Consider the following 21,169-nt stretch of genomic DNA (forward strand, 5'->3'; position numbering starts at 1 on the left):
AAAACTGCTGTGAGCAGTCATGTACAAGTAACATTTTGTGACCACTGCACTTTCATGAATAAGAGATACATTAACCAATGTTATAGACATTATAACATGACTTGCAAAAAATATGCGTGGAAAAGAAATCATGAAAAAAATCTTCTTGCTTCTTGAAAACCATACAAATATATGAGTAAATAAATCACAAAAATATGCTGTTTTCTCTATGGCTATTCATTACTAAACCTATTTGCTTCTTCATGTTTTTTGTTCTACTAGTAATAACATTTCACATGTTGGATAACAACCTGGGCTTTTGGGGATTTTTTAATGCATATGAAATATTCTTTGATATACTGGAATTATCAGATGTATTTTTATTTAATGTCAAAGCTTTTGAAGAATTTTATGTTATTTCTGTTTCACACTCAGGTAGTCTTGATGCCTGGCTTTTAAAATTTCCTTTTAAGATCATGCAGCACTAATGTGGTTCAGAAATGCTCATGTAGACTTGTAGATAATTATCTATACACATAATGATATACCCATCAAGAGATGATTTAATACCAAGAGCAAAATTCATGAATAAATATCACAGGGAATAAGCACATTTAATTTACTCTATTACACTTGAGTCATATTAACTATACATATCACTCAAGGAATCCAACCATACCTGCTGAGAGAGATAGAGATAATCATTTCAATGATGAGGTGTGATGTCAACCTCAATTTCTCTGGAGTAAGCAAGAGATGGGAGAAGTGAAAATGCTGATGCCTCAGAAAGTTCCAGTATCTGTGTTGTGCTGGGAGTACCATTATGCATTTAATTACTTACTTTTAATTTTATATAAGAACAAACTATACAAAAGAAAACTAGGTATTTTATTTTGTATCAACAACAAAGAAATACCCAACAAAGAATGTTTCCATACTAAATTTAAACTTTTCAAAGTACAGCTATATATCTGTGTGTATATTTGTCTAAGTCCATATTAATGTGCATTTAGTAGAAATGTAAGGGATTTTAATGAAAACAATTTTAGTTATTTTAGGACTTTTGGCTGGTGTACAGACTTTAAAGCCTAATTCCTCACTAACAACCCCAAATACCACTTGATGAGTGATGTTTACTTATTTTAGTAAAATTATAACAGAGCTGTGTGAGCCTTGTATTCTTTAGCAACATAATTAAGTATTCCATATGTTGGTGTTCTTCATATATATAATGACAATAATATCACATACCTCTTTGAGATACCATGACAAATATCAAGACAAGGACACATGTAAAAAACTTAACTGAATGCTGACTCAATAAATAATGGTGGAGGTAATCTTTTGAAATGTTACATATTATTCAGTGCTGGCAAATTTTTTCACATTTAAAACTCTAGTTTTCAGGGTTAAGACTTTTACAGTTCACAGAACAAATCCAGCCAAGAAAGGTCTCATTAGTAAGCTTTTGACTTTTAGACAAAGTTCCTTTTGAAAGGAAGTTAATGAACAACATGTGTATACCTATAAAAAATATAGTTATGCTTTTGCACATCTGATTTGCACATATATATTTTAACCCTATATATTAACCATTGTTTTCTACATTTTATATATATCAAAATTTCAATGTCAGTATCAATTTAATATTTATCAGATTAAAAGAATTTTAAAACAGCTATTATTCTTTACTATAATCAAATAAATATGTTTTATACCAATTATACAAATAAATTATGTTCACATATTATACTATTCTTAATCTTTACTTGATCTATCGTCATTACATTCTAGTCAGAGGTATTTTTTGTTGTACATAATTACAATTTCCTTTTAAGTGGTTTCTTTACAGGAATCTGTAAGGGTGACCATTGCCTAGGTCTACCTTTGAAGCATGGGCATGAATAATAATGGTTTCATATGTTTGGCATTCTAATTATAATTCTATTAAATTAAACTAATTTTTATAGGTACTCACGTGTTGAACAGAAAATGTGACTTTCTGATTTTTCTGTTAATATTACTTTTTTTCCCAAAATTAGGAAAATAAAATAGATTTTGTTGATTTTTTAAATCTCTGCCCCCCAAATTGGAAAGTACTAATTATGAAATTGGGTTACAATTGTATCCATTCTACTGTCAGTTCCCCAGCATTTCTTGGGTTCCCAGGTTATTAATTCATCTTTTTGGATTATCTAATTCTGCTACAAATATTCACTGAACACCTACTAATCTCCAGTCACTGTTCTCAGTGCTGGTAAACCAAACAGCAAAAGTCCCTGGTCTGTTGCAGTTTAAATTATATTCAGCAGATTAAGAACAAATATACAAGTTAGTTTAGTTTATGCAATGACTAGTTATCAAGAAATATAACTAAAAGTAAAAAAAGGGGGATGGGAAGAACAGGATAAGGGAACAGTGCTGCTATTTTTATGAAGGTTGGCTGAGAAAGGCCACCCTGATTAGTTAAATCTTATATACAAATTGCTATATGAAAATTTAATAAATGTTTTTCTAAAAGGAAGAGTTCTTTGATTTATTATGACCAATAAACATTTGTTGGGTGTCTTTTTCTCCAAATATTTATATTTTATTGGTATTTTAAGAGTAAGGACTGGCAAACAATGGACTAAAAGCCAAAGCTAACCCACTGGTTGTTCTGTATGGCTTTGGTTTATACATTATAAGAGTTGAAAATAATCAAACAAAGAGTAATACTTCATGGTGAATTTAGTGAATATTAGCATTTTGTGAAATTCAAATTTCAATGCCCATAAAATTTAATTGTGACTCACTCATTTGTTTGCCTATTGTCTACAGTTGCTTTCACTCTATAATGCCCATATGGTTGCAACAAAGAGACCCATAAGGAAACCCACAAAGGCTCTGTTTTTTACTATCTGGCCCTTCATGGAAAAAAAAAATTTCCAACCTCTGTTACTGCAGAAAATAAATCTCCATATCATATTTCTAGGAAACTTGTGGTGCCAAATGTATATTCCCTTGACCCAACTCTAATCTATTGGCAGCTGGAGTGGACAGTTTCTGTACATGTTTACAATGTCCCACCATAAGCAGCCTTCTGGTCTACCTGTTTATCCTCTTAGGAGCATTCTTTGAGGTGCTGGGAGCAAGCTCAGACTGCATGACCCTTACACAGGAAGCCCAACTGTGCAAACAAAGCTCCAGGAGCTATCCTCAACCAACTGGGTATGGAAGTATGTGTATCTACTGTAATATCACTTTCAGTGTTCTCACCTTTTTCTTTATATGCTCCACTTAACTTCTTTGTTGGCAAATACTTTCTTCAATTATCTTTTTTTATTTTTAAATGACAGTGAGTTTATCATAGGAGACAAAAAAGCAACACAGGGGTCTGTGCATGAACTCAGCAACAGAAGTTCAATGACCAATCACCTGCAGGCTTTGGAAAAAGTGAGGTAATTTGTTACTGATCATGAGGTACATCTGTTGTTTAAGTAGTGATTTGTGGACTGAAGAGCTAGTAGCAAAGTTTGTATTTTATGCAGTGATTCACAGTTAATATGTTGTGGTAACTAAAATTGGGAGGGGCTGTTTTATTTAACTAAGCCATGGTAAATGAAATTTATTCACACCAGAACCATGCAAAGTTAGGACCGTCTATATTTGAGGAGATATTGTACGATCATACTGCAGAGAAAGAGGACTATGAATGTTAGAGTAGAAGACTGACAGGAACAAGTGTATGAATAAGAAGCCCTCCTTTGCTTTGGTTAAAGGGGAATCAAGATTCTGAGAGGCACTGATCTCTTTTTGACACAAGGCAGTCCCACTCTGCTGTCCTGCATCCAGCATGGCAGCAGGCAAGCAGGGGTCCCTCAAGCTTAGACTAAGGCATTTATAAGAGACTATTTAGTTCCAAAGAAAGAGTTAACAAAGAGTTAAAAGTTGAGAATCTTTCAAATTGATAAATTTTAGAGGTAAAACAGAAAAAAAAATAAGAAAACTGTATCATTACATCGTTCTGTTTACCTTATGCATGTTAACTGTGAACACCAATTGGAGCCTAGTTAAAGATATACGTCAAGCATGCTGATGGCATGTCAAGACAACAATAGCAGTGACTCTTCCCTTAGATTGTGATTGACTGAGTGGACAGGAGAAAGAATTAAAACCATCTTTTATTCTACATGTTTGCATTGCCTCCTTGTTAATGGCCTTCTTGCAGCCACATGTCAATTACTGATTTTCATTAACAACCAGGTGTCTGATCAGACAGCTCTACATCTTTCATGTGAACTCAAAGCAAATTTTAATATAGTTAACAATAACAGGAATCTTGGTGAAAAAAAACGTAAAAGGAGAGAAAGCATTAATTCTTAACTATGAAGTAAAAATTTCCTTGAAATTATTTTATTGAATCATTTTATTATTGAGCATATTATTGAGCATATTATGATGTTTGACTATTTAATGGGTACCTTGGATTTTCATAAATGTAAAATTTTTAAATTATCTAACTGTAGGGATGAACTGATATTTCTCTCTTTCTATTCAAAGGACTTGGCCAGATCATTTTATCCTGAATTTGTCTCATCACACTTTCCATCATTGCCTGTATTGTTGAAAGGCAAAAATGGAAATTGAAATAGATAGGTGGAATTAACCATCTTGACCTGATTTTTACTCCTTGGCTTGAACTGAACAAACTGCACTATCAAGAACTTTTAAAAAACAGCTTTTCATACTGCAGTTCTACAACTGGATAATTTCTAAAGCATTTAGCTCAGTAGTGATCATCATATGGCTTTAATAAAATGATTCACTTACAATACTGTGTCAGAGAAATTTAAGCATTTGCAGTTAGGTGGGGGAAATAACTTTAAAATACTGTATGACTTTTTCTGAAGAAGAGCAATATAATAAAAGAAAACTTATTCTTTCATATTTGCCCTTTTGAGGACTACTATTTAATGTCTCCCTCAGTAACTCCATTCAGTCACTTTAGTTCTACTTCAGTACGTTTTCATTGAACTTGAAATATATCATTGGAGATTACCATTTCAAGGTCATCAGTTTGCACCAAGCTGTAGAAACAACTCAAAATTACGAATAACGTCATGTCAGCCTAAACCCAGTTTGTTTTACAGACACAAAGAGTTTTCTTCTGGAATAGGTGTTGACTTATCAGGCTGCTAAGAGATATTTTAGGGAAGAACCATACTTCTTCCCCAAGGGTCTCAGGGGAAGAACAAAGTAAAGTCAAGGTAACTGCTTCCTTGACAGTCTTTAGAATCAGGAAAGATGCTCATGTGTTAAATTAAATTCTGGTTGTTTACATTGTTCTCAATGAGTCTGCAGACAAAGGACTTTCAACTCCTAGAAGCTATGTTCTGTAATAAAGAGTGAAGGAAGGTTCTCTCAGTTAAAAATTGAATCGCTTGTCAGTGAAGTTTTCTTTCATGGGCTCATCTTCACTAGAAAGACACAAAGCTTAGTGACTATCTTGGCTGTAACCATTTCCAGTGTCCCTTCTGAGGATGGATCAGGGTTAAAATTATAAGTTAAATTCTTCAAAATTTAGTCTAGTAAAAACTTTATTTTGCCTTTTAGTGGTCAGAGGATTTGCACCACTTAACTGTACATTGTGTACATCTTTCAATGAATGCGGATTGAGTAATAAATTAGTGTATTATGATAAAATGCCATCATAATTATAAATTCTTTTTAGTGAGTACATTCTTTTTGATCAATCTCCCAGTGAATGTTCAATACATAAGTACATTCTTTTTCTAAATCAAGTCTCCTTTTACAAACCCACAGGGAAAAAAGCCTGTGTGTGTTTATGCATGTTTCATAAGTACTAGATCTTAATCCTCCAATGCGTGGTTCTTCTCTGTCAAAGAAAGAGAGAGTTCGCAGGGCTACCTCAGCTTACTTCCATGATAGAAACTCACAGAGAAGGAGAAGTAAAAGATTTAGACATGGGCTTCCCTGGTGGTGCAGTGGTTGAGAGTCCGCCTCCCGATGCAGGGGACACGGGTTCGTGCCCCGGTCCGGGAAGATCCCACATGCCGCGGAACGGCTGGGCACGTGAGCCATGGCCGCTGAGCCTGCGTGTCCCGAGCCTGTGCTCCGCAGCAGGAGAGGCCACAACAGTGAGAGGCCCGAGTACCGCAAAAACAAACAAAATATTTAGACATAAGTAGAAGTCACTGCATTTTCACCTAATGTGGTACTAATATAAACCCTCAATTTTAATAAACATTAGTAGGTCATAGAGAGCCTTCAATTAATATATCTTTGTAAGGGTGGTTGCTCATTTATGAAAAAGACAAAAATGTACTTTCCAAGAGTTTATAGTTTAGGTGGAGATCAATGAGCGCTCATGTTTTTTTACTATACTGATGAAAAGGCATTTGAGTGACTTTTGTTTGTGTCATACACTCAGTAATACAACAACTAGAACTCAGTTGTCATAATAGTCATTTTTCCTTTCATTCACAAGTGCTGACATTTTCTTTCATTCAAAAAGGGTAGAAAAATTCTAATAAATATTATATGGAAAGTGTTTTGAAAAGTTTTTAAACTTTTCAAAAGGTTTTTAAGAAGTATCTTAAAAGAGTATTTTAATAATAATATAAATAACAAGGGCTTGGTTTAATTTATGCAAATGTTAGTTATAAAAATAAATAATTGGAAAATTTCAAGTAGTATGAGTTTATGTTCAGTGAACAGTTATTAAGAAAATGAAAAAATAAAGTATACTTGTAATAATGTTTTAATATGTGTTCTTTTGCTATAAAGTTATTTTAATACATGAGCTTTTTACTGTAAAAAAGGTGGCTTAGTAATAATGATAGAAATAATAACTACAAGCTTTGAGTTACTTTTTTAAAGTCTCTTTCCTATGACATCTTTAGCAACACCAAAAACTGCTTTTAAAAATAATGAATTAGTATTTTAATAACAGAACTAAGATGTATTTATGGCAAACTCTTTAAAATAGGAAGTTACAAATCAAAAATTCAACTTCCTCCATTTCCTAAATGCTCCATGTATTTTATTACACACACACGCACACACTCCACACCTCCCATAATAGTTGCATTGATTTAATATCAACCAGTTGGTTTTGATGTGAATATCAAAATTATACATTTTCTAAATTTTTGTAAATTTAATGATTATTAAGATTATTAATAAATTATTAAGATTATTTAATAAAATTATTATTTAATTTTAGGAAAGCTTAAGTAAATCTTTCAACATTTACATGGTATTCATATTGATTTTCTATTAATTACCTGCTAATTTCATTAGTGTATTCCTATTTTAATGTTTCTAATTTACCTCTTGATTTATATAAGCTTTTTACATATCAAGGAAATTCACTCCTTGTTATATTTATAAAAATTTTTGTTGTTAATGTTCTCAGTCTTTGGGTTTTTTTAATTGGTTTATTTTTTTTTATTATTTTTTTTTTTTATTTTTATTTTTTTGCAGTACGCGGGCCTCTCACTGTTGTGGCCTCTCCCGTTGCGGAGCACAGGCTCCGGACGCGCAGGCTCAGCGGCCATGGCTCACGGGCCCAGCCGCTCCGAGGCATGTGGGATCTTCCCGGACCGGGGCACGAACCCGTGTCCCCTGCATTGGCAGGCGGACTCTCAACCACTGCGCCACTAGGGAAGCCCTAAATTGGTTTATTTTTGATGTAACTATATTTTATATTGAGGTGGTTAGTGATCATATATATATATATATATATATATATATACTTTAAAATTTCTGGGTCTCATGCTTTCCCTCATGGACTTTTGATCTTAGGCCCACCTAGAAGTGAAAGTTCATCAACTACGTTTTCATCTTCTAGGATGTTTAAGGTTGTAGTAGAGTGTGACCGAAGGCAGGTTACTTAAAATTCCCGTCCCTGTTAATGCATGTGGAGCCCTGAGAAAAGAACCACACATATGCTATTTCTGTGGCACTGTGTGCTGTGCTCTAGCCCTGTCTCATCTAAACCTCATTCTGGTGTAACGAGTAAGGCAGGACTCTAAGTTATTTATTTTTCTCCAGAGGACAACTGGTTATCTTAACACTATTTATTTGAATAATAAAATGTTTTTTCACTGATTTGAACAGCCATTTTTACTATATTACACTCACATGTATTAGAGTTATTTCTGGCTTTCTTTTCATATTTATTAATATAACCATTTTCATTCATAATAAAGCCATCTTTTTAAAATCTCTAGTTACACAATACTTTTTAATATCTGGTAGGCCATTATTTCCTCAAGATTCCTTTGTATTGGAGATTGTCTGGCTTTTAAAAATGTATATCCTAATATTTGACTTTCAAATTTCCAGAGAAACACAAGTATAATTTTATAAATACCTTGTACAAATATTATTATATAAATTGTGATTATAAGATAATAATTATCATTCGCACAATAACAAACCATCTCATTCAAAATTAGTATGATTCTTTGTATTCATTCAAACTGATATTATTCAACAGAGTTTTACCTTTTTTCTTTATCTAGATTTGTAACCTATTTTGCTGATTTTATTTTTAAATAATTTACTTTTAGTGGTGCTATTTAAATAGGTTCTTCTGTTCTGTACACAATCTGGTTATTTTCATTTTTAAAAATTGCATGGATTTTTGTATTTTACTTATTTGCCAACTTACAGAAATTTTAATTTTTTCTAAGATTTTAAAGATAATAATTTTTAATTATTAAGGTGGACTGTTACATGAAATACAAATAATTAAAATGATATTCCATACTTTTGTTTCCCTTGGTTATGAGCCAAGAAGTTGGCATCCTTTTTTATTTCTTGATTTTAGTGAAATTAGTATAAACTAAACAAAATGCTTGAGTTTTGAGATGTATATACGTACTTCAAAATCTAGCATTAAGCTTAATGATATATATACATTTATGTCTCTATACAAATCTTCAACTTACAACGGGATTACATGTTAATAACCCCATTGCAAGTTTAAAGTATAGTAAGTTGAAAATTCATTTAATACACCTAACTTACAGAACATCAGAGCTTAGCCAAGCCCACCGTAAACATTCTCAGAACACTTACATTAGCCTACAGTTGGGCAGAATCATCTAACACAAAGCCTATTTTATAGTATAGTGTTGGAAATCTTATGTAGTTTTTTGAATACTGTCTGAAAGTGAAAAACAGAATGGCTGTAAGAGTTATCAGTTGTTTACTCTCGTGATCACATGGCTGACTGCGAGCTGCGGCTCACTGTCCTGCCCACCTTCACAAGAGAGTATTGTACTGCATATTGCTGGCCCGGGAAAAGATTAAAATTCGAAATTCGACTCAGTTCAATTTCGATCAAATACATATCACTTCCACACCATCATAAGTCAGAGAATTCATAAGTCAAACCATTGAAAGTCGGGGAGTGTCTGTACATGGCTATTTATCAGTTTATTATCATTTTACAAATATTTATACTGGGGGGATGTAGAATTTCATTGGTTGTTTATTTGGTGCACATGAAAGTATTTTGATGATTATGAAATGCTACAATGCCATCCTAATAAAATATAACGAATTATCTAAAAAGTAAAGACTTTTATTTGTGCTTGAAAAATATTTTCTCTGCAATAATACTTTTTTATATAAGTGTAAGAATGTTATCTCGAAGTTATATTTTTCATAAGTATGCAGATACATGAAAATTTTATTCTATGAAAAATTCAAGAAATAAGTAATTTTTATAATAATACCTTCTTTAAAGCTTGATGTCTTATGTTAAGTATCATGAAACATATCTTTTGCTTTAAAAAATTTTCAGAATCCTTCTCAATATTTACTGTTTTTTTAAAAAGAACACATCTGACTAATTTAACTTTTTCCAAATGATTTGATGGCACCAGGATCACCATTATTATTGGGCCAAAATGTTCTTTAGTCATTATATAATGTGTTTTTTTTTTAACAGCTATAAATGATTGTTCTATTTGAGTTAAAACAATATTTCTTTTTTCTGGTTATTCCTTCACTATCAGCTATTGCTACTTTCAACTCCCCCAGATCATTTTGACTTGTAGGTTTGTAAAAAGTCTTGAAAATCAAGTAACTAAGCTTATTAACATTGTGTTAAAATTATAGTAAAAAGGCTCTGTGAGAATACCTGAGGTCCTTTCTGTTAAGTTGAGTAAGAGCTTTACCTTCTTTACTGGATATTTTTGTGGCATCTGTTGTGTCTGTTCAGAAAACTCCTATCATTTTATTCTGTGTTGTGTTCAAGATAAGTAAGATTGTTAATTATTTGAATTATAGATATGGAATAAGTCCTGCTGTCTGTAATGCCAAAATAGAACGTGCAAGTATTAATTCCTATTTTTCTTCTCCAAATAATCACATTTGGCTCTATGAATGAACAACTCCAAAGAGACCCAGAACCACACTTTAATAACATCTTGAGCACTTATTCTCCGTTTTATATTTTGAGAAAGGAGCCTGCTATTTGTTTTGTCGTGAGGAAATCATTTTTGTAGTCATATTGTATCAATACCTTCTAGTTATGTTATTGAACTTGGAAAACAGATACTTTATAAATTTTTAAAATGCAAATTAAAGTAAACTCTATTTCTGCTATAACACATTGCCATAAAGACCTTATTAAAACAAGTGCCATCTTTTAGCTCACAGTAAGTCAGAAGTCCAGGAAAGCACATCTGGATTCTCTGCTCAAGATCTCAAAAGGCTGAAAACAAGGGGTTGGTGAGGCTGTGTTCTCATCTGCAGCTGGAGGCCATCTTCCAAGGTCATTCAGATTATTGACAGAGAGTTTATGAAAGTAATCTGGATGCTATTGTGCCTGCAGTCACACATTTTAGAGTTGTGCCTCTGCTTTGCAGGCATTTGAGATAACTAGAGATGGTTTCATGAACCCGAGAGTAACTATGTCTTAAAATAAACTTTCCTTATTTATTTCTTTCAACTGTATTACTTACCAGCACAGTAGCCCACTCTTGTTCATATTCTGTTTTTAATTTATGTGATGACAAATATTGCCTTTACTTTAAGGAACAGCTCAGAGTAACATTGCTCAGAGAGAATGGCTTTGTCCTTCCTCTAACTCAGGAAACCACCAAGGGAATACATACACTCTTATAAGCAAAAGAAAACAACAGAACTTACAAACAAACTGATACATTTTTAAAAGTATAATACAGTTGGGAAGTTTACACAGTCAACTAATGAAGTATGCTGGTGAGAAAATACCTTAAAGAATATTATCACTAATAACTTGCATTAGAAAAAGAGCAAGCATATTTTTAAGTTTGTGATCATTAAAAACTAGACAAAACATTTATATTACAGTCTGAATAAGAAAATAATCAACTTATTGATTAGTATAAGTAAGCTCTACAAATCAAGAAATCTTTGTTTTGTATTATGAAACTTTTTTTGACTAAGCAAAATTGAAGAGTGGAGTGAAAATAGATCTTCTCTAGAGCCTCCTGAAAGAAAAGAAAGCCCTGCCAACACCCTGATTTTAGCACAAAATGTAATTTGAACTTCTGACCTCCAGAACTGTAAGATAATAAATGCATGTTTGTTAAATTGCTAAATTTGAGATAATTTTTCTCAGCAGCCGTAGTAAATTAACACAGCTTCTAAATTAAAAAAAAAAAAAAAGGAAAGCAGGAATGCACTCCTATTTCTGATGTAGCAACTTTAGGATAAAATGTATAGTTCACCTCTGAAAACTGCAGCTAGAGGAAAAACACTGTAAAAGTAAAAAATCCTGCCATGTGTTGAGGTTGAAAACACATCTAGCTTGTTTCAATGAAACTTTGAAACTCAAATCAAGTCCTCACTTTCCCCTTTGAATACCAACACCTTTTATTGCTTAGAGGCCCTTAACCTCACACATTCTCAATGATTTTCTCTGAGAAGGATGAATGTACCTTAAACACCATGCAAAGAATTTGACCAAGGTTTTGGAGAAGAAAGTAGTGGAAGATATTTAATTCCAGACCTGCAAATACGTGTCTCTTGGGATTGTGTTAATTAGTATTAGGTTACCCTATTTCTTTTGCCATGATTTGTCAAGAGTTAGTCATAAGAGAGAGGTATTTGCATACAACTCTTAATTTTTAGTTAGGCATTCATGGAATCCCAATGCTATCAAGCTTTGAGAATTCACATGACTTTGAAATTATTTAACACTTTAGTTCACCTTGGAATTTCAATTTGTACATATTTGAATAAAACATTTAACATATCAATAAAACATAAATACATTTAAGCATAAAAGAAGCACTTTTGTTTAAATAATTTATCTTATGTTACTAAACAGTATCAAATGACTTTTATGAATATTCCAGTTTATTTTTACTCTAAAAATAATAATAGTCTTATAATACTTAATGTTTAGTTGTATGAAAATTAGCTCATATATTTAATAACTTCAAAAAAACAGATTTAATTCATTCTAACTCAGCATTTATATTATTACAGCTTTGTCACTTTTGAATAAAAATTGAGCATAAATTATACCATTTTACTTCAATTTGCAAAACTTTTCCTGCCAAGTTGTTTATATTTATTTAGTTCATTGCTGGTTATGTTCTACAAAATAAATGAGTCCCCTGAGGAATGTCTTCCCTAGTTTGCAAACTTGTAATACATTACAAGTAAAATGATCTTTAATGCATAAATGAAAGTACGCAAGAATGTTGACTTGTAAATGTAGGGATATTTAATCACTGAAAATGAAACATAGCTGAATGTGAGTGTAAACATTAAGATCAAACACTGAAGCAAGATCAGTGTTTGCTGGTTTATATTTTATCATATAAACAGTTGTGAACTAGTTCAAGGTAAATGTTTTTAATGTGAAATGTTTAACTGAATCCCTTAAAACACACCTCCTCAGCAATTTAGCTTATTCTTTTGATTTCTATTTTATTAGTCAGATTTACTACATTTCTCAAATTTATACATAAAAAGCTTTTAGGAAAGATAAGCTATTTTGTTTAGAGATTCTAAGAGTTGATAAGGATAGAAGATCATTTTATGTCTCTAAATTCTATTGCTATTCCCCAAATGCATTTTTTAAAAATAAGGTTTAAAAAAAAGCACAGCTGACATTTGTTTACATATCTTAAAATTGACTTTTAAACCCTTCTGCTATTTAAGGCATAAGACAAATTTAAAGAGAAATTTGGTAAAGAATTTATTAACTTCTCTTCACTTTAAGAAATTATACAGATAACATACATAGCTTAGCTATTTAAAAGGGCTTTAATAAATGTCTTTTCAAGCTAGGATTATGTTGCATTTTTCATAGCAAACAGTGATAAAAGGAAGTTGTAAAATCTACTCACAGAACTGTGTCATGCCCAACAATGATTCTATTGAATCAATAGTTTAGCATGAGACCATTATGTAATTCAAACAAGCTGAACATATGTGTCTACTTTAATCATTAGTGTCTGCCAAGAAGAGAAAAAAAGGACTTATATTACTTCTTTTTTCTGCCATTTTTTTTTCTTCAAGAAAAATGAACATGACAAGAATGTTTTCGCATCCTAGTTTGTACAGTGTCTTGGGAAGATTCTTTGTTGGATTAGTAGTAAATGGTGACTATGTGATTTTATGTTTTATCAGGAGCTACAACCATAGAGAAATATGACCTCAGAACAAATTTGTGGATCCAGGCAGGGATGATGAACGGCAGAAGACTGCAATTTGGTGTGGCTGTTATTGATGACAAACTCTTTGTAATTGGAGGTCGAGATGGTTTAAAGACACTGAACAGTGTTGAATGTTACAACCCCAAAACCAAGACTTGGACTGTCTTACCACCAATGTCAACACATAGGCATGGTCTAGGTAAGATTCTTACTTTATTGATATTATTTTTAGAAAATATTTTATTGATAGTAAAAGTGTATGCTAAAATATAGTATTACTGTCATCAATTATCATTAACTTTAGGTAAATTGTGGGCTTATTTGGAGCATATATATATTTTTAATTCTTGATATTTTCCTGTGTTGACCAATATGCAATAAACTGTTGAGAGTGATGTTAAATATACCAAGATGAGTAGATATCAAGTTTTCTCAAAGTTTTCACAGTATGATATTCATACAACATGTAAAATTCATTTGGTATGAAGAAAACAATGCAGAACTATCATGGAGAGACCAGAGTAATGCAGCCTAGAGGAAGAAACAGTTAATGTGAATTGAGGAAAACTTAATTAAGGTGGCTCCCACATTACTGGACAGACAAATCGAGCTATATATTTGCACTTAATTGATTCCACCTTGAAAGGTCCATGGAGAGCAGGCAACACAGGTTTAGAAAAAGAGTGACAGATCAATAGGCACCAGGGGTCAATATGATAGGATTCAATCGATCTCTATTATGGAGTAACTTGGAGATGGGGAGAACTATATTTGGATTCAGAAGTTCTGGGTGTGAGTTTTGAATCTACCATTTGATATTGTCATGATTGGGCCCAGCAGTTAAACTATGAGCCTCCATTTCCTGATTTGCCACAATTTCCTGATGATGATAATGAATATGAAATCACTTGTAAATTGTAAAGTCCTATACAAATATTTGAAAAAAAGAGTAATTTAATAAAGATAGTTCCTGAATTTGTACTTCTTATTATATGGATTGTAAGAAGTGCTAATTAGTTTCTTTGAAGACCTGAAATAGACCAGATAGTTGACTAAGTACCTTTCATATATGTAGAAATACACATTAGAAAGATATTGAAGTTTAATTACAAATGTACTGATTTAGACATTCATAGGTAAGCAAAATCATAGAGCATTTCAAAAACAAATATTGATACTTCAACTTTGAGGTCTTCAGCACTGCATTTCTTATTCTTGTCTGCCATCATCTAAGAAAACTTTTTAAATGAAAATAAATAAAATAGCTCTGAACTAAAGCAACTTACCTTTTTGTTCTTCTGGTTTACCTCCTCTTTCTTCAGTTTGCTCATTAGCAAAATTAAGGAATAGTAATAAATGTTTGGGAACTTTTTCAAGCTCTAAAAGTTTGTGTTTTAAATAAAAATTGTATAAATACTTTAAATCATATAGTCCCCAATTATAATATGGAAAATAGGAACAGCAAATCATTTTTCCCAGGTAATATTATATAAAAGTTTTCTTATATATATTTTACAAATATATTGAAGAGTTTTGGCTTTTGTGTCCATGTAAAAGCTCTATGTATTGCTTTTATTAGCAAGCTATCTAACTACCTATGTTCCTGTGTGGGGGAAATATAGATAATAAACACACTGGATTGGAATTTTTGGAATTTAATGTCTTTCTTCCTTTTTTAGACAATTCAGTTCCTTTCTATTAAGGAATTCTAAAGTTCAATTACATAGGATATTTGTATATCAAGAGAACATACTTGAAAACATTTCACCAAAAATACACCTTAAGTGGTATAATTTTAGATGTTTAAAGTATATAAGTTTATGGTTTGCCTCAAATCCTATCACATAGGCTGCTGACCCTTTAGGAACATGTGCTGAGCAAGATGGTAATCTTAGATACTGTCTTTTAGTCTGTCTTATTTGGTAAAGAATCCATTGTGGAAGTAAGGCTGTATAGAAAATTATACGACCCAAGTATCAAACACATCTGATATATAATACAGCATTTCTCACAAATTTTAGTGACCCAATACCAACTCTAGTAGTCCACTATTTTCATGCTTAAGCCTCTCTTGTTTATCTTCTGCTTCAGTTCCATTATCAAATAGCTCACCTCTTCTCCATATCTCATGCCATTGACTCCTCTGTGATTTACTTCCTAATGGTTATTGCTTCCTGTCAGTATTTTTTAAATTCTCTACTACAGTACTCCCCAAGGTCATACCTGATTGAATTAATAGGTAAAATTATGGCATAGGGCATCATTTCTTGGGACAATTCTCAGCTCAAAGTGCCTCATAGATTGCTAGCAATGCCCAGTACATAGAAAACTGCCTTTGACTTGGATGCCAATCCAAGGTCCAATTAGTTGAAGTCAGACTGACAGCAAAGTCTTGTTATCAAAAAATTATGACAAGATCTGCATGGACACAGCTGATTCACTGCCTGGCAGTATGCAAGATACAATAGCTCTTTTGAAGAGAACAATATGGCATAGGAAAAAGAACACAAATCAAAATTTCCTCCAAGTTATTCCCCCAAGGCAGTGTCATGAATTTTTGCCTCACTCAGGAAGTAACAACTGACTCTGTTTCTCTAATCACTATACAATGACTCTTCCTTCAGTGTAATAACCAATATTGGGTTTGAGTGTAAACCAACAGCCATTGGTACTAGTCTTTTATTTGTTCAGAAACTAGAATGTACCTTTTTATTTGCCATAGTTAAAAAATACCTACCTTGTGGTATGCAGTGAGATTGCAATATTGTCTATGTATCCCGTATTATACATTCAAGTGACAAGGAGCTAGAGTCTAAAGTAAAATTTTAAAATATAAAATAAAAACTCAAAATAATTTCTTTGACCTATATAGCTTTCCCCCAACTTGATTTCTTTGAAAAAAAAAAATCCTGGGCTTCCCTGGTGGCGCAGTGGTTGAGAGTCCACCTGCCATTGCAGGGGACACGGGTTCGTGCCCTGGTCCAGGAAGATCCCACATGCCGCGGAGCGGCTGGGCCCATGAGCCATGGCCACTGAGCCTGTGCATCCAGAGCCTGTGCTCCGCAAGGGGAGAGGCCACAACAGTGAGAGGCCCTCATATCGCAAAAAAATAATAATAATAAAAAAAAATCTTTACGTGATTATGCGAGAAAGCCACGTGAGTTCTTCTGTTGCTAAGGTTGAATATGTGGCCAAAAATTTTTCATAGCAACCAGTAAATGAAGAACACTTCTTGTGCTGGATAAAATAGCATATAAAATTGTATTCATGTTAAGTCTGTGACATCAGGGAGTAATGCATTTATCTAGAGAATGAAGATAATTAAGACTACAGTTGTCTCAATATGCTGAATTTTTATTTTAGCATTATGTCTTTGGAACACATAATTCTTTCCCACCACACTTTATAGTGTATAAAATTGAAAAAGGCATTACTACAATCCATTGTTTGCAATTGTCATTTTAAGACAAATTGATAAAACAGTTATATAGCTAGTGTATATTATGGGTTTTCTATATGCCATGCTCCATGTTGTATGATAAATATATGGTAGGGGTTGTTTTACTTTTGTTTGTTTAATTTTTAATTGAGATAAAATTAAGTGTTAAAGTATAGAATTGAGTACTTTTGAGTCTATTCACAGAATTGTGCAGCCATCACCACTATCAAATTCCAAAACATTTTTATCATCCTGAAAAACAACCTTGTAACCAATAGTAGTCGTTTGTCATTGCCCCATCTCCCTACACCCCTTAGCAAAAATTAATGTATTTTCTGTCTCTATGGAATTGCCAATTTTGGACATTTCATATAAACAGAATCATATTTTGTGGCTTTTTGTGTATGGTTTCTCTCACATAACGTAAGGTTTTTCAAGGTTCATCAGTTTCATATCGTGTATCAGTACTTCATTACTTTTCTGATTGAATAATATTCCACTGTAAGGATTTGCCACATTTTTTTAAACATCTTTTTTGGAGTATAATTGCTTTAAAATAGTGTGTTAATTTCTGCTTTATAACAAAGTAATTCAACTATATATATACATATATCTCCATATCTCCTCCCTCTTGCACCAGCCTCTTACCTTCCCTATCTCACCCTTCTAGGTAGTCACAAAGCACCGAGCTGATCTACCTGTGCTATGCAGCTGCTTCCCACTAGCTATCTATTTTACATTTGGTAGTATATATAAGTCCATGCCACTCTTTCACTTTGCCCCAGTTTACACTTCCTCCTCTCTGTGTCCTCAAGCCCATTATATATATCTGTGTATTTATTCCTGTCCTGCCCCTAGGTTCTTTAGAACCTTTTTTTTTTAAGATACCATATATATGTGTTAGCATGCAATATTTGTTTTTCTCTTTCTGATTTACTTCACTCTGTACGACAGACTCTAGGTCCATCCACCTCACTACAAATAACTCAATATCATTTCTTTTTATGGCTGAGTAATATTCCATTGTTTATATGTGCCACATCTACTTTATCCATTTGTCTGTCAATGGACACTTAGGTTACTTCCATGTCCTGGCTATTGTAAATAGAGCTGCAATGAACATTGTGGTACATGTCTCTTTTTGAATTATGGTTTTCTCAGGGTATATGCCCAGTAGTGGTGTTGTTGGGTTATATGGTAGTTCTATTTTTTGGTTTTTAAGGTCTCTATACTGTTCTCCAGAGTGGTGGTATCAATTTACATTCCCACCAACAGTGCAAGAGGGTTCCCTTTTCTCCACACCTTCTCCAGCATTTATTGTTTGTAGATGTTTTGGTGATGGCCATTCTGACTGGTGTGAGGCGATACCTCATTGTAGCTTTGATTTTCATTTCTCTAATGATTAATGATGTTGAACATCCTGTCATGTGTTTGTTGGCAATCTGTATATCTTCTTTGGAGAAATGTCTATTTAAGTCTTCTGCTCACTTTTGGATTGGGTTGCTTGTTTTTTTGATATTGAGCTGCATGTGTTGCTTGTATATTTTGGAGATTAATCCTTTGTCAGTTGCTTCATTTGCAAATATTTTCTCCCATTCTGAGGGTTGTCTTTTCATCTTGTTTATAGTTTCCTTTGCTGTGCAAAAGCTTTTAAATTTCACTACATATCATTTGTTTATTTTTGTTTTTATTTCCATTTCTCTAGGAGGTGGGTCAAAAAGGATCTTGCTGTGATTTATGTCGTAGAGTGTTCTGCTTCTTTTTTCCTCTAAGAATTTTACAGTGTCTGGTCTTACATTTAGGTCTTTTATCCATTTTGAGTTTATTTTTGTGTATGATGTTAGAGAGTGTTCTAATTTCATTCTTTTACATGTAGCTGTCCAGTTTTCCCAGCATCACTTATTGAAGAGGTTGTCTTTTCTCCATTGTATATTCTTGCCTCCTTTATCAAAAATAAGGTGACCATATGTGCATGGGTTTGACTCTGGGCTTTCTATCCTGTTCCATTGATCTATATTTCTATAATGTGCCAGTACCACGCTGTCTTGATTACTGTAGTTTGTAGTATAGTCTGAAGTCAGGGAGCCTGACTTCTCCAGCTTCACTTTCCTTTCTCAAGATTGCTTTGGCTATTCGGGGTCTTTTGAGATTCCATACAAATTTTGAAAGTTTTTGTTCTAGTTCTGTGAAAAATGCCATTTGTAGTTTGACAGGGCTTGCATTGAATCTGTAGATAGTTTTGAGTAGTATAGTCATTTTCACAATGTTGATTTTTTTCAATCCAAGAACATGGTATATCTGTCCAGCTCTTTGTATCATCTTTAATTTTTTCATCAGTGTCTTATAGTTTTCTGCATACAGGTCTTTTGTCTCCTTAGGTAGGTTTGTTCCTAGGTATTTTATTCTTTTTGTTGCAATGGTAAATGGGAGTGTTTTCTTAATTCCTCTTTCAGATTTTTCATTATTAGTGTATAGGAATGCAAGAGATTTCTGTGCATTATTTTGCATCCTGCTACTTTACCAAATTTATTGATTAGCTCAAGTAGTTTTCTGGTAACATCTTCAGGATTCTCTATGTGTAGTATCATGGCATCTGCAAACAGTGACAGCTTTACTTCTTCTTTTCTGATTTGGATTCCTTTTATTTCTTTTTCTCCTCTGATTGCTGTGTCTATAACTTCCAAACTATGTTGAATAATAGTGGTGAGAGTGGGCAACCTTGTCTTGTTCCTGATATCAGTAGAAATGGTTTCACTTTTTCACCTTTGAGAATGAGTTTGGCTGTGGGTTTCTTATATATGGCCTTTATCATGTTGAGGACAGTTCCCTCTATGCCTACTTTCTGGAGGGTTTTTATCATAAATCGGTGTTTAATTCTGTCAAAAACTTTTTCTGCACCTATTGAGATGATCATATGGTTTTTATCTTTCAATTTGTTAATATGGTGTATCACATTGATTGATTTGAGTATATTGAAGGATCCTTGCATTCCTGGGATAAACCCCAGTTGATCATGGGGTATGATCCTTTTAATGTGCTCTTGGATTATGTTTGCTAGTATTTTGTTGAGGATTTTTGCATGTATGTTCATCAGTGATATTGGCCTGTAGTTTTCTTTCTTTGTGACATCTTTGTCTGGTTTTGGTATCAGGGTGATGGTGGCCTCATAGAATGAGTTTGGGAGTGTTTCTCCTTATGCTAAATTTTGGAAGAGTTTGAGAAAGATAGGTGTTAGCTCTTTGCTAAATGTTTGACAGAATTTGCCTGTGAAGCCATCTTGTCCTTGGCATTTGATTGTTGGAAGATTTTTAAACACAGTCTCAATTTCAGTGTTTGTGAACGGTCTGTTTATATTTTCTATTTCTTCCTGGTTCAGTCTCGGAAAGTTGTGCTCTTCTAAGAATGTGTCCATTTCTTCCAGGTTGTCCATTTTATGGGCATAGAGTTTCTTGTAGTAATCGCTCATGATCCTTTGTATTTCTGCAGTGTCAGTTGTTACTTCTCCTTTTTCAGTTCTAAATCTGTTGATTTGAGTCTTCTTTTTTCTCTTGATGAGTCTGACTAATGGTTTATCAATTTTGTTTATCTTCTCAAAGAACCAGCTTTTAGTTTTATTGATCTTTGCTATTGTTTCCTTCATTTTTTTTTCTCATTTATTTCTGATCTGATCTTTATGATTTCTTTCCTTCTGCTAAGTTTGGGAAATTTTTGTTCTTTTTTCTCTAATCCTTTTAGGTGTAAGGTTGGGTTATTTATTTGATATGTTTCTTCTTTCTTGAGGTAGGATTGTATTGCTATAAACTTCCCTCTTAGAACTGCTTTTGCTGAATCCCATAGGCTTTGGGTCGTCATGTTTTCATTGCCATTTGTTTCTAGGTAGTTTTTGATTTTCTTTTTGATTTCTTCAGTGATCTCTTGATTATTAAGTAGTGTATTGTTTTGCCTCCATGTGTTTGTATTTTTTACAAATATTTTCCCATAATTGATATCGAGTCTCATAGCATTTTGGTCGGAAAAAATACTTGATAAAATTTCAGTTTTCTTAAGTTTACCAAGGCTTGATTTGTGACCCAAG

At 32.9% G+C, this 21,169-nt stretch overlaps 1 protein-coding gene across 2 annotated transcripts in view; it reads left to right on the plus strand.

Annotated features, from left to right (window-relative positions):
• Positions 1-21,169, plus strand: part of KLHL1 (kelch like family member 1) — a 388,765-nt gene that overhangs the window by 300,803 nt on the left and 66,793 nt on the right. For both annotated transcript variants that reach the window (XM_060128984.1, XM_060128985.1), the window contains one exon: positions 13,630-13,854. In XM_060128984.1, the coding sequence (XP_059984967.1) occupies positions 13,630-13,854 (225 nt within the window). The remainder of the gene's footprint in view (positions 1-13,629; positions 13,855-21,169) is intronic.

This window comes from Lagenorhynchus albirostris, chromosome 18 (genome assembly GCF_949774975.1).
Source record: "Lagenorhynchus albirostris chromosome 18, mLagAlb1.1, whole genome shotgun sequence".
Lineage (NCBI taxonomy): Eukaryota > Metazoa > Chordata > Mammalia > Artiodactyla > Delphinidae > Lagenorhynchus > Lagenorhynchus albirostris.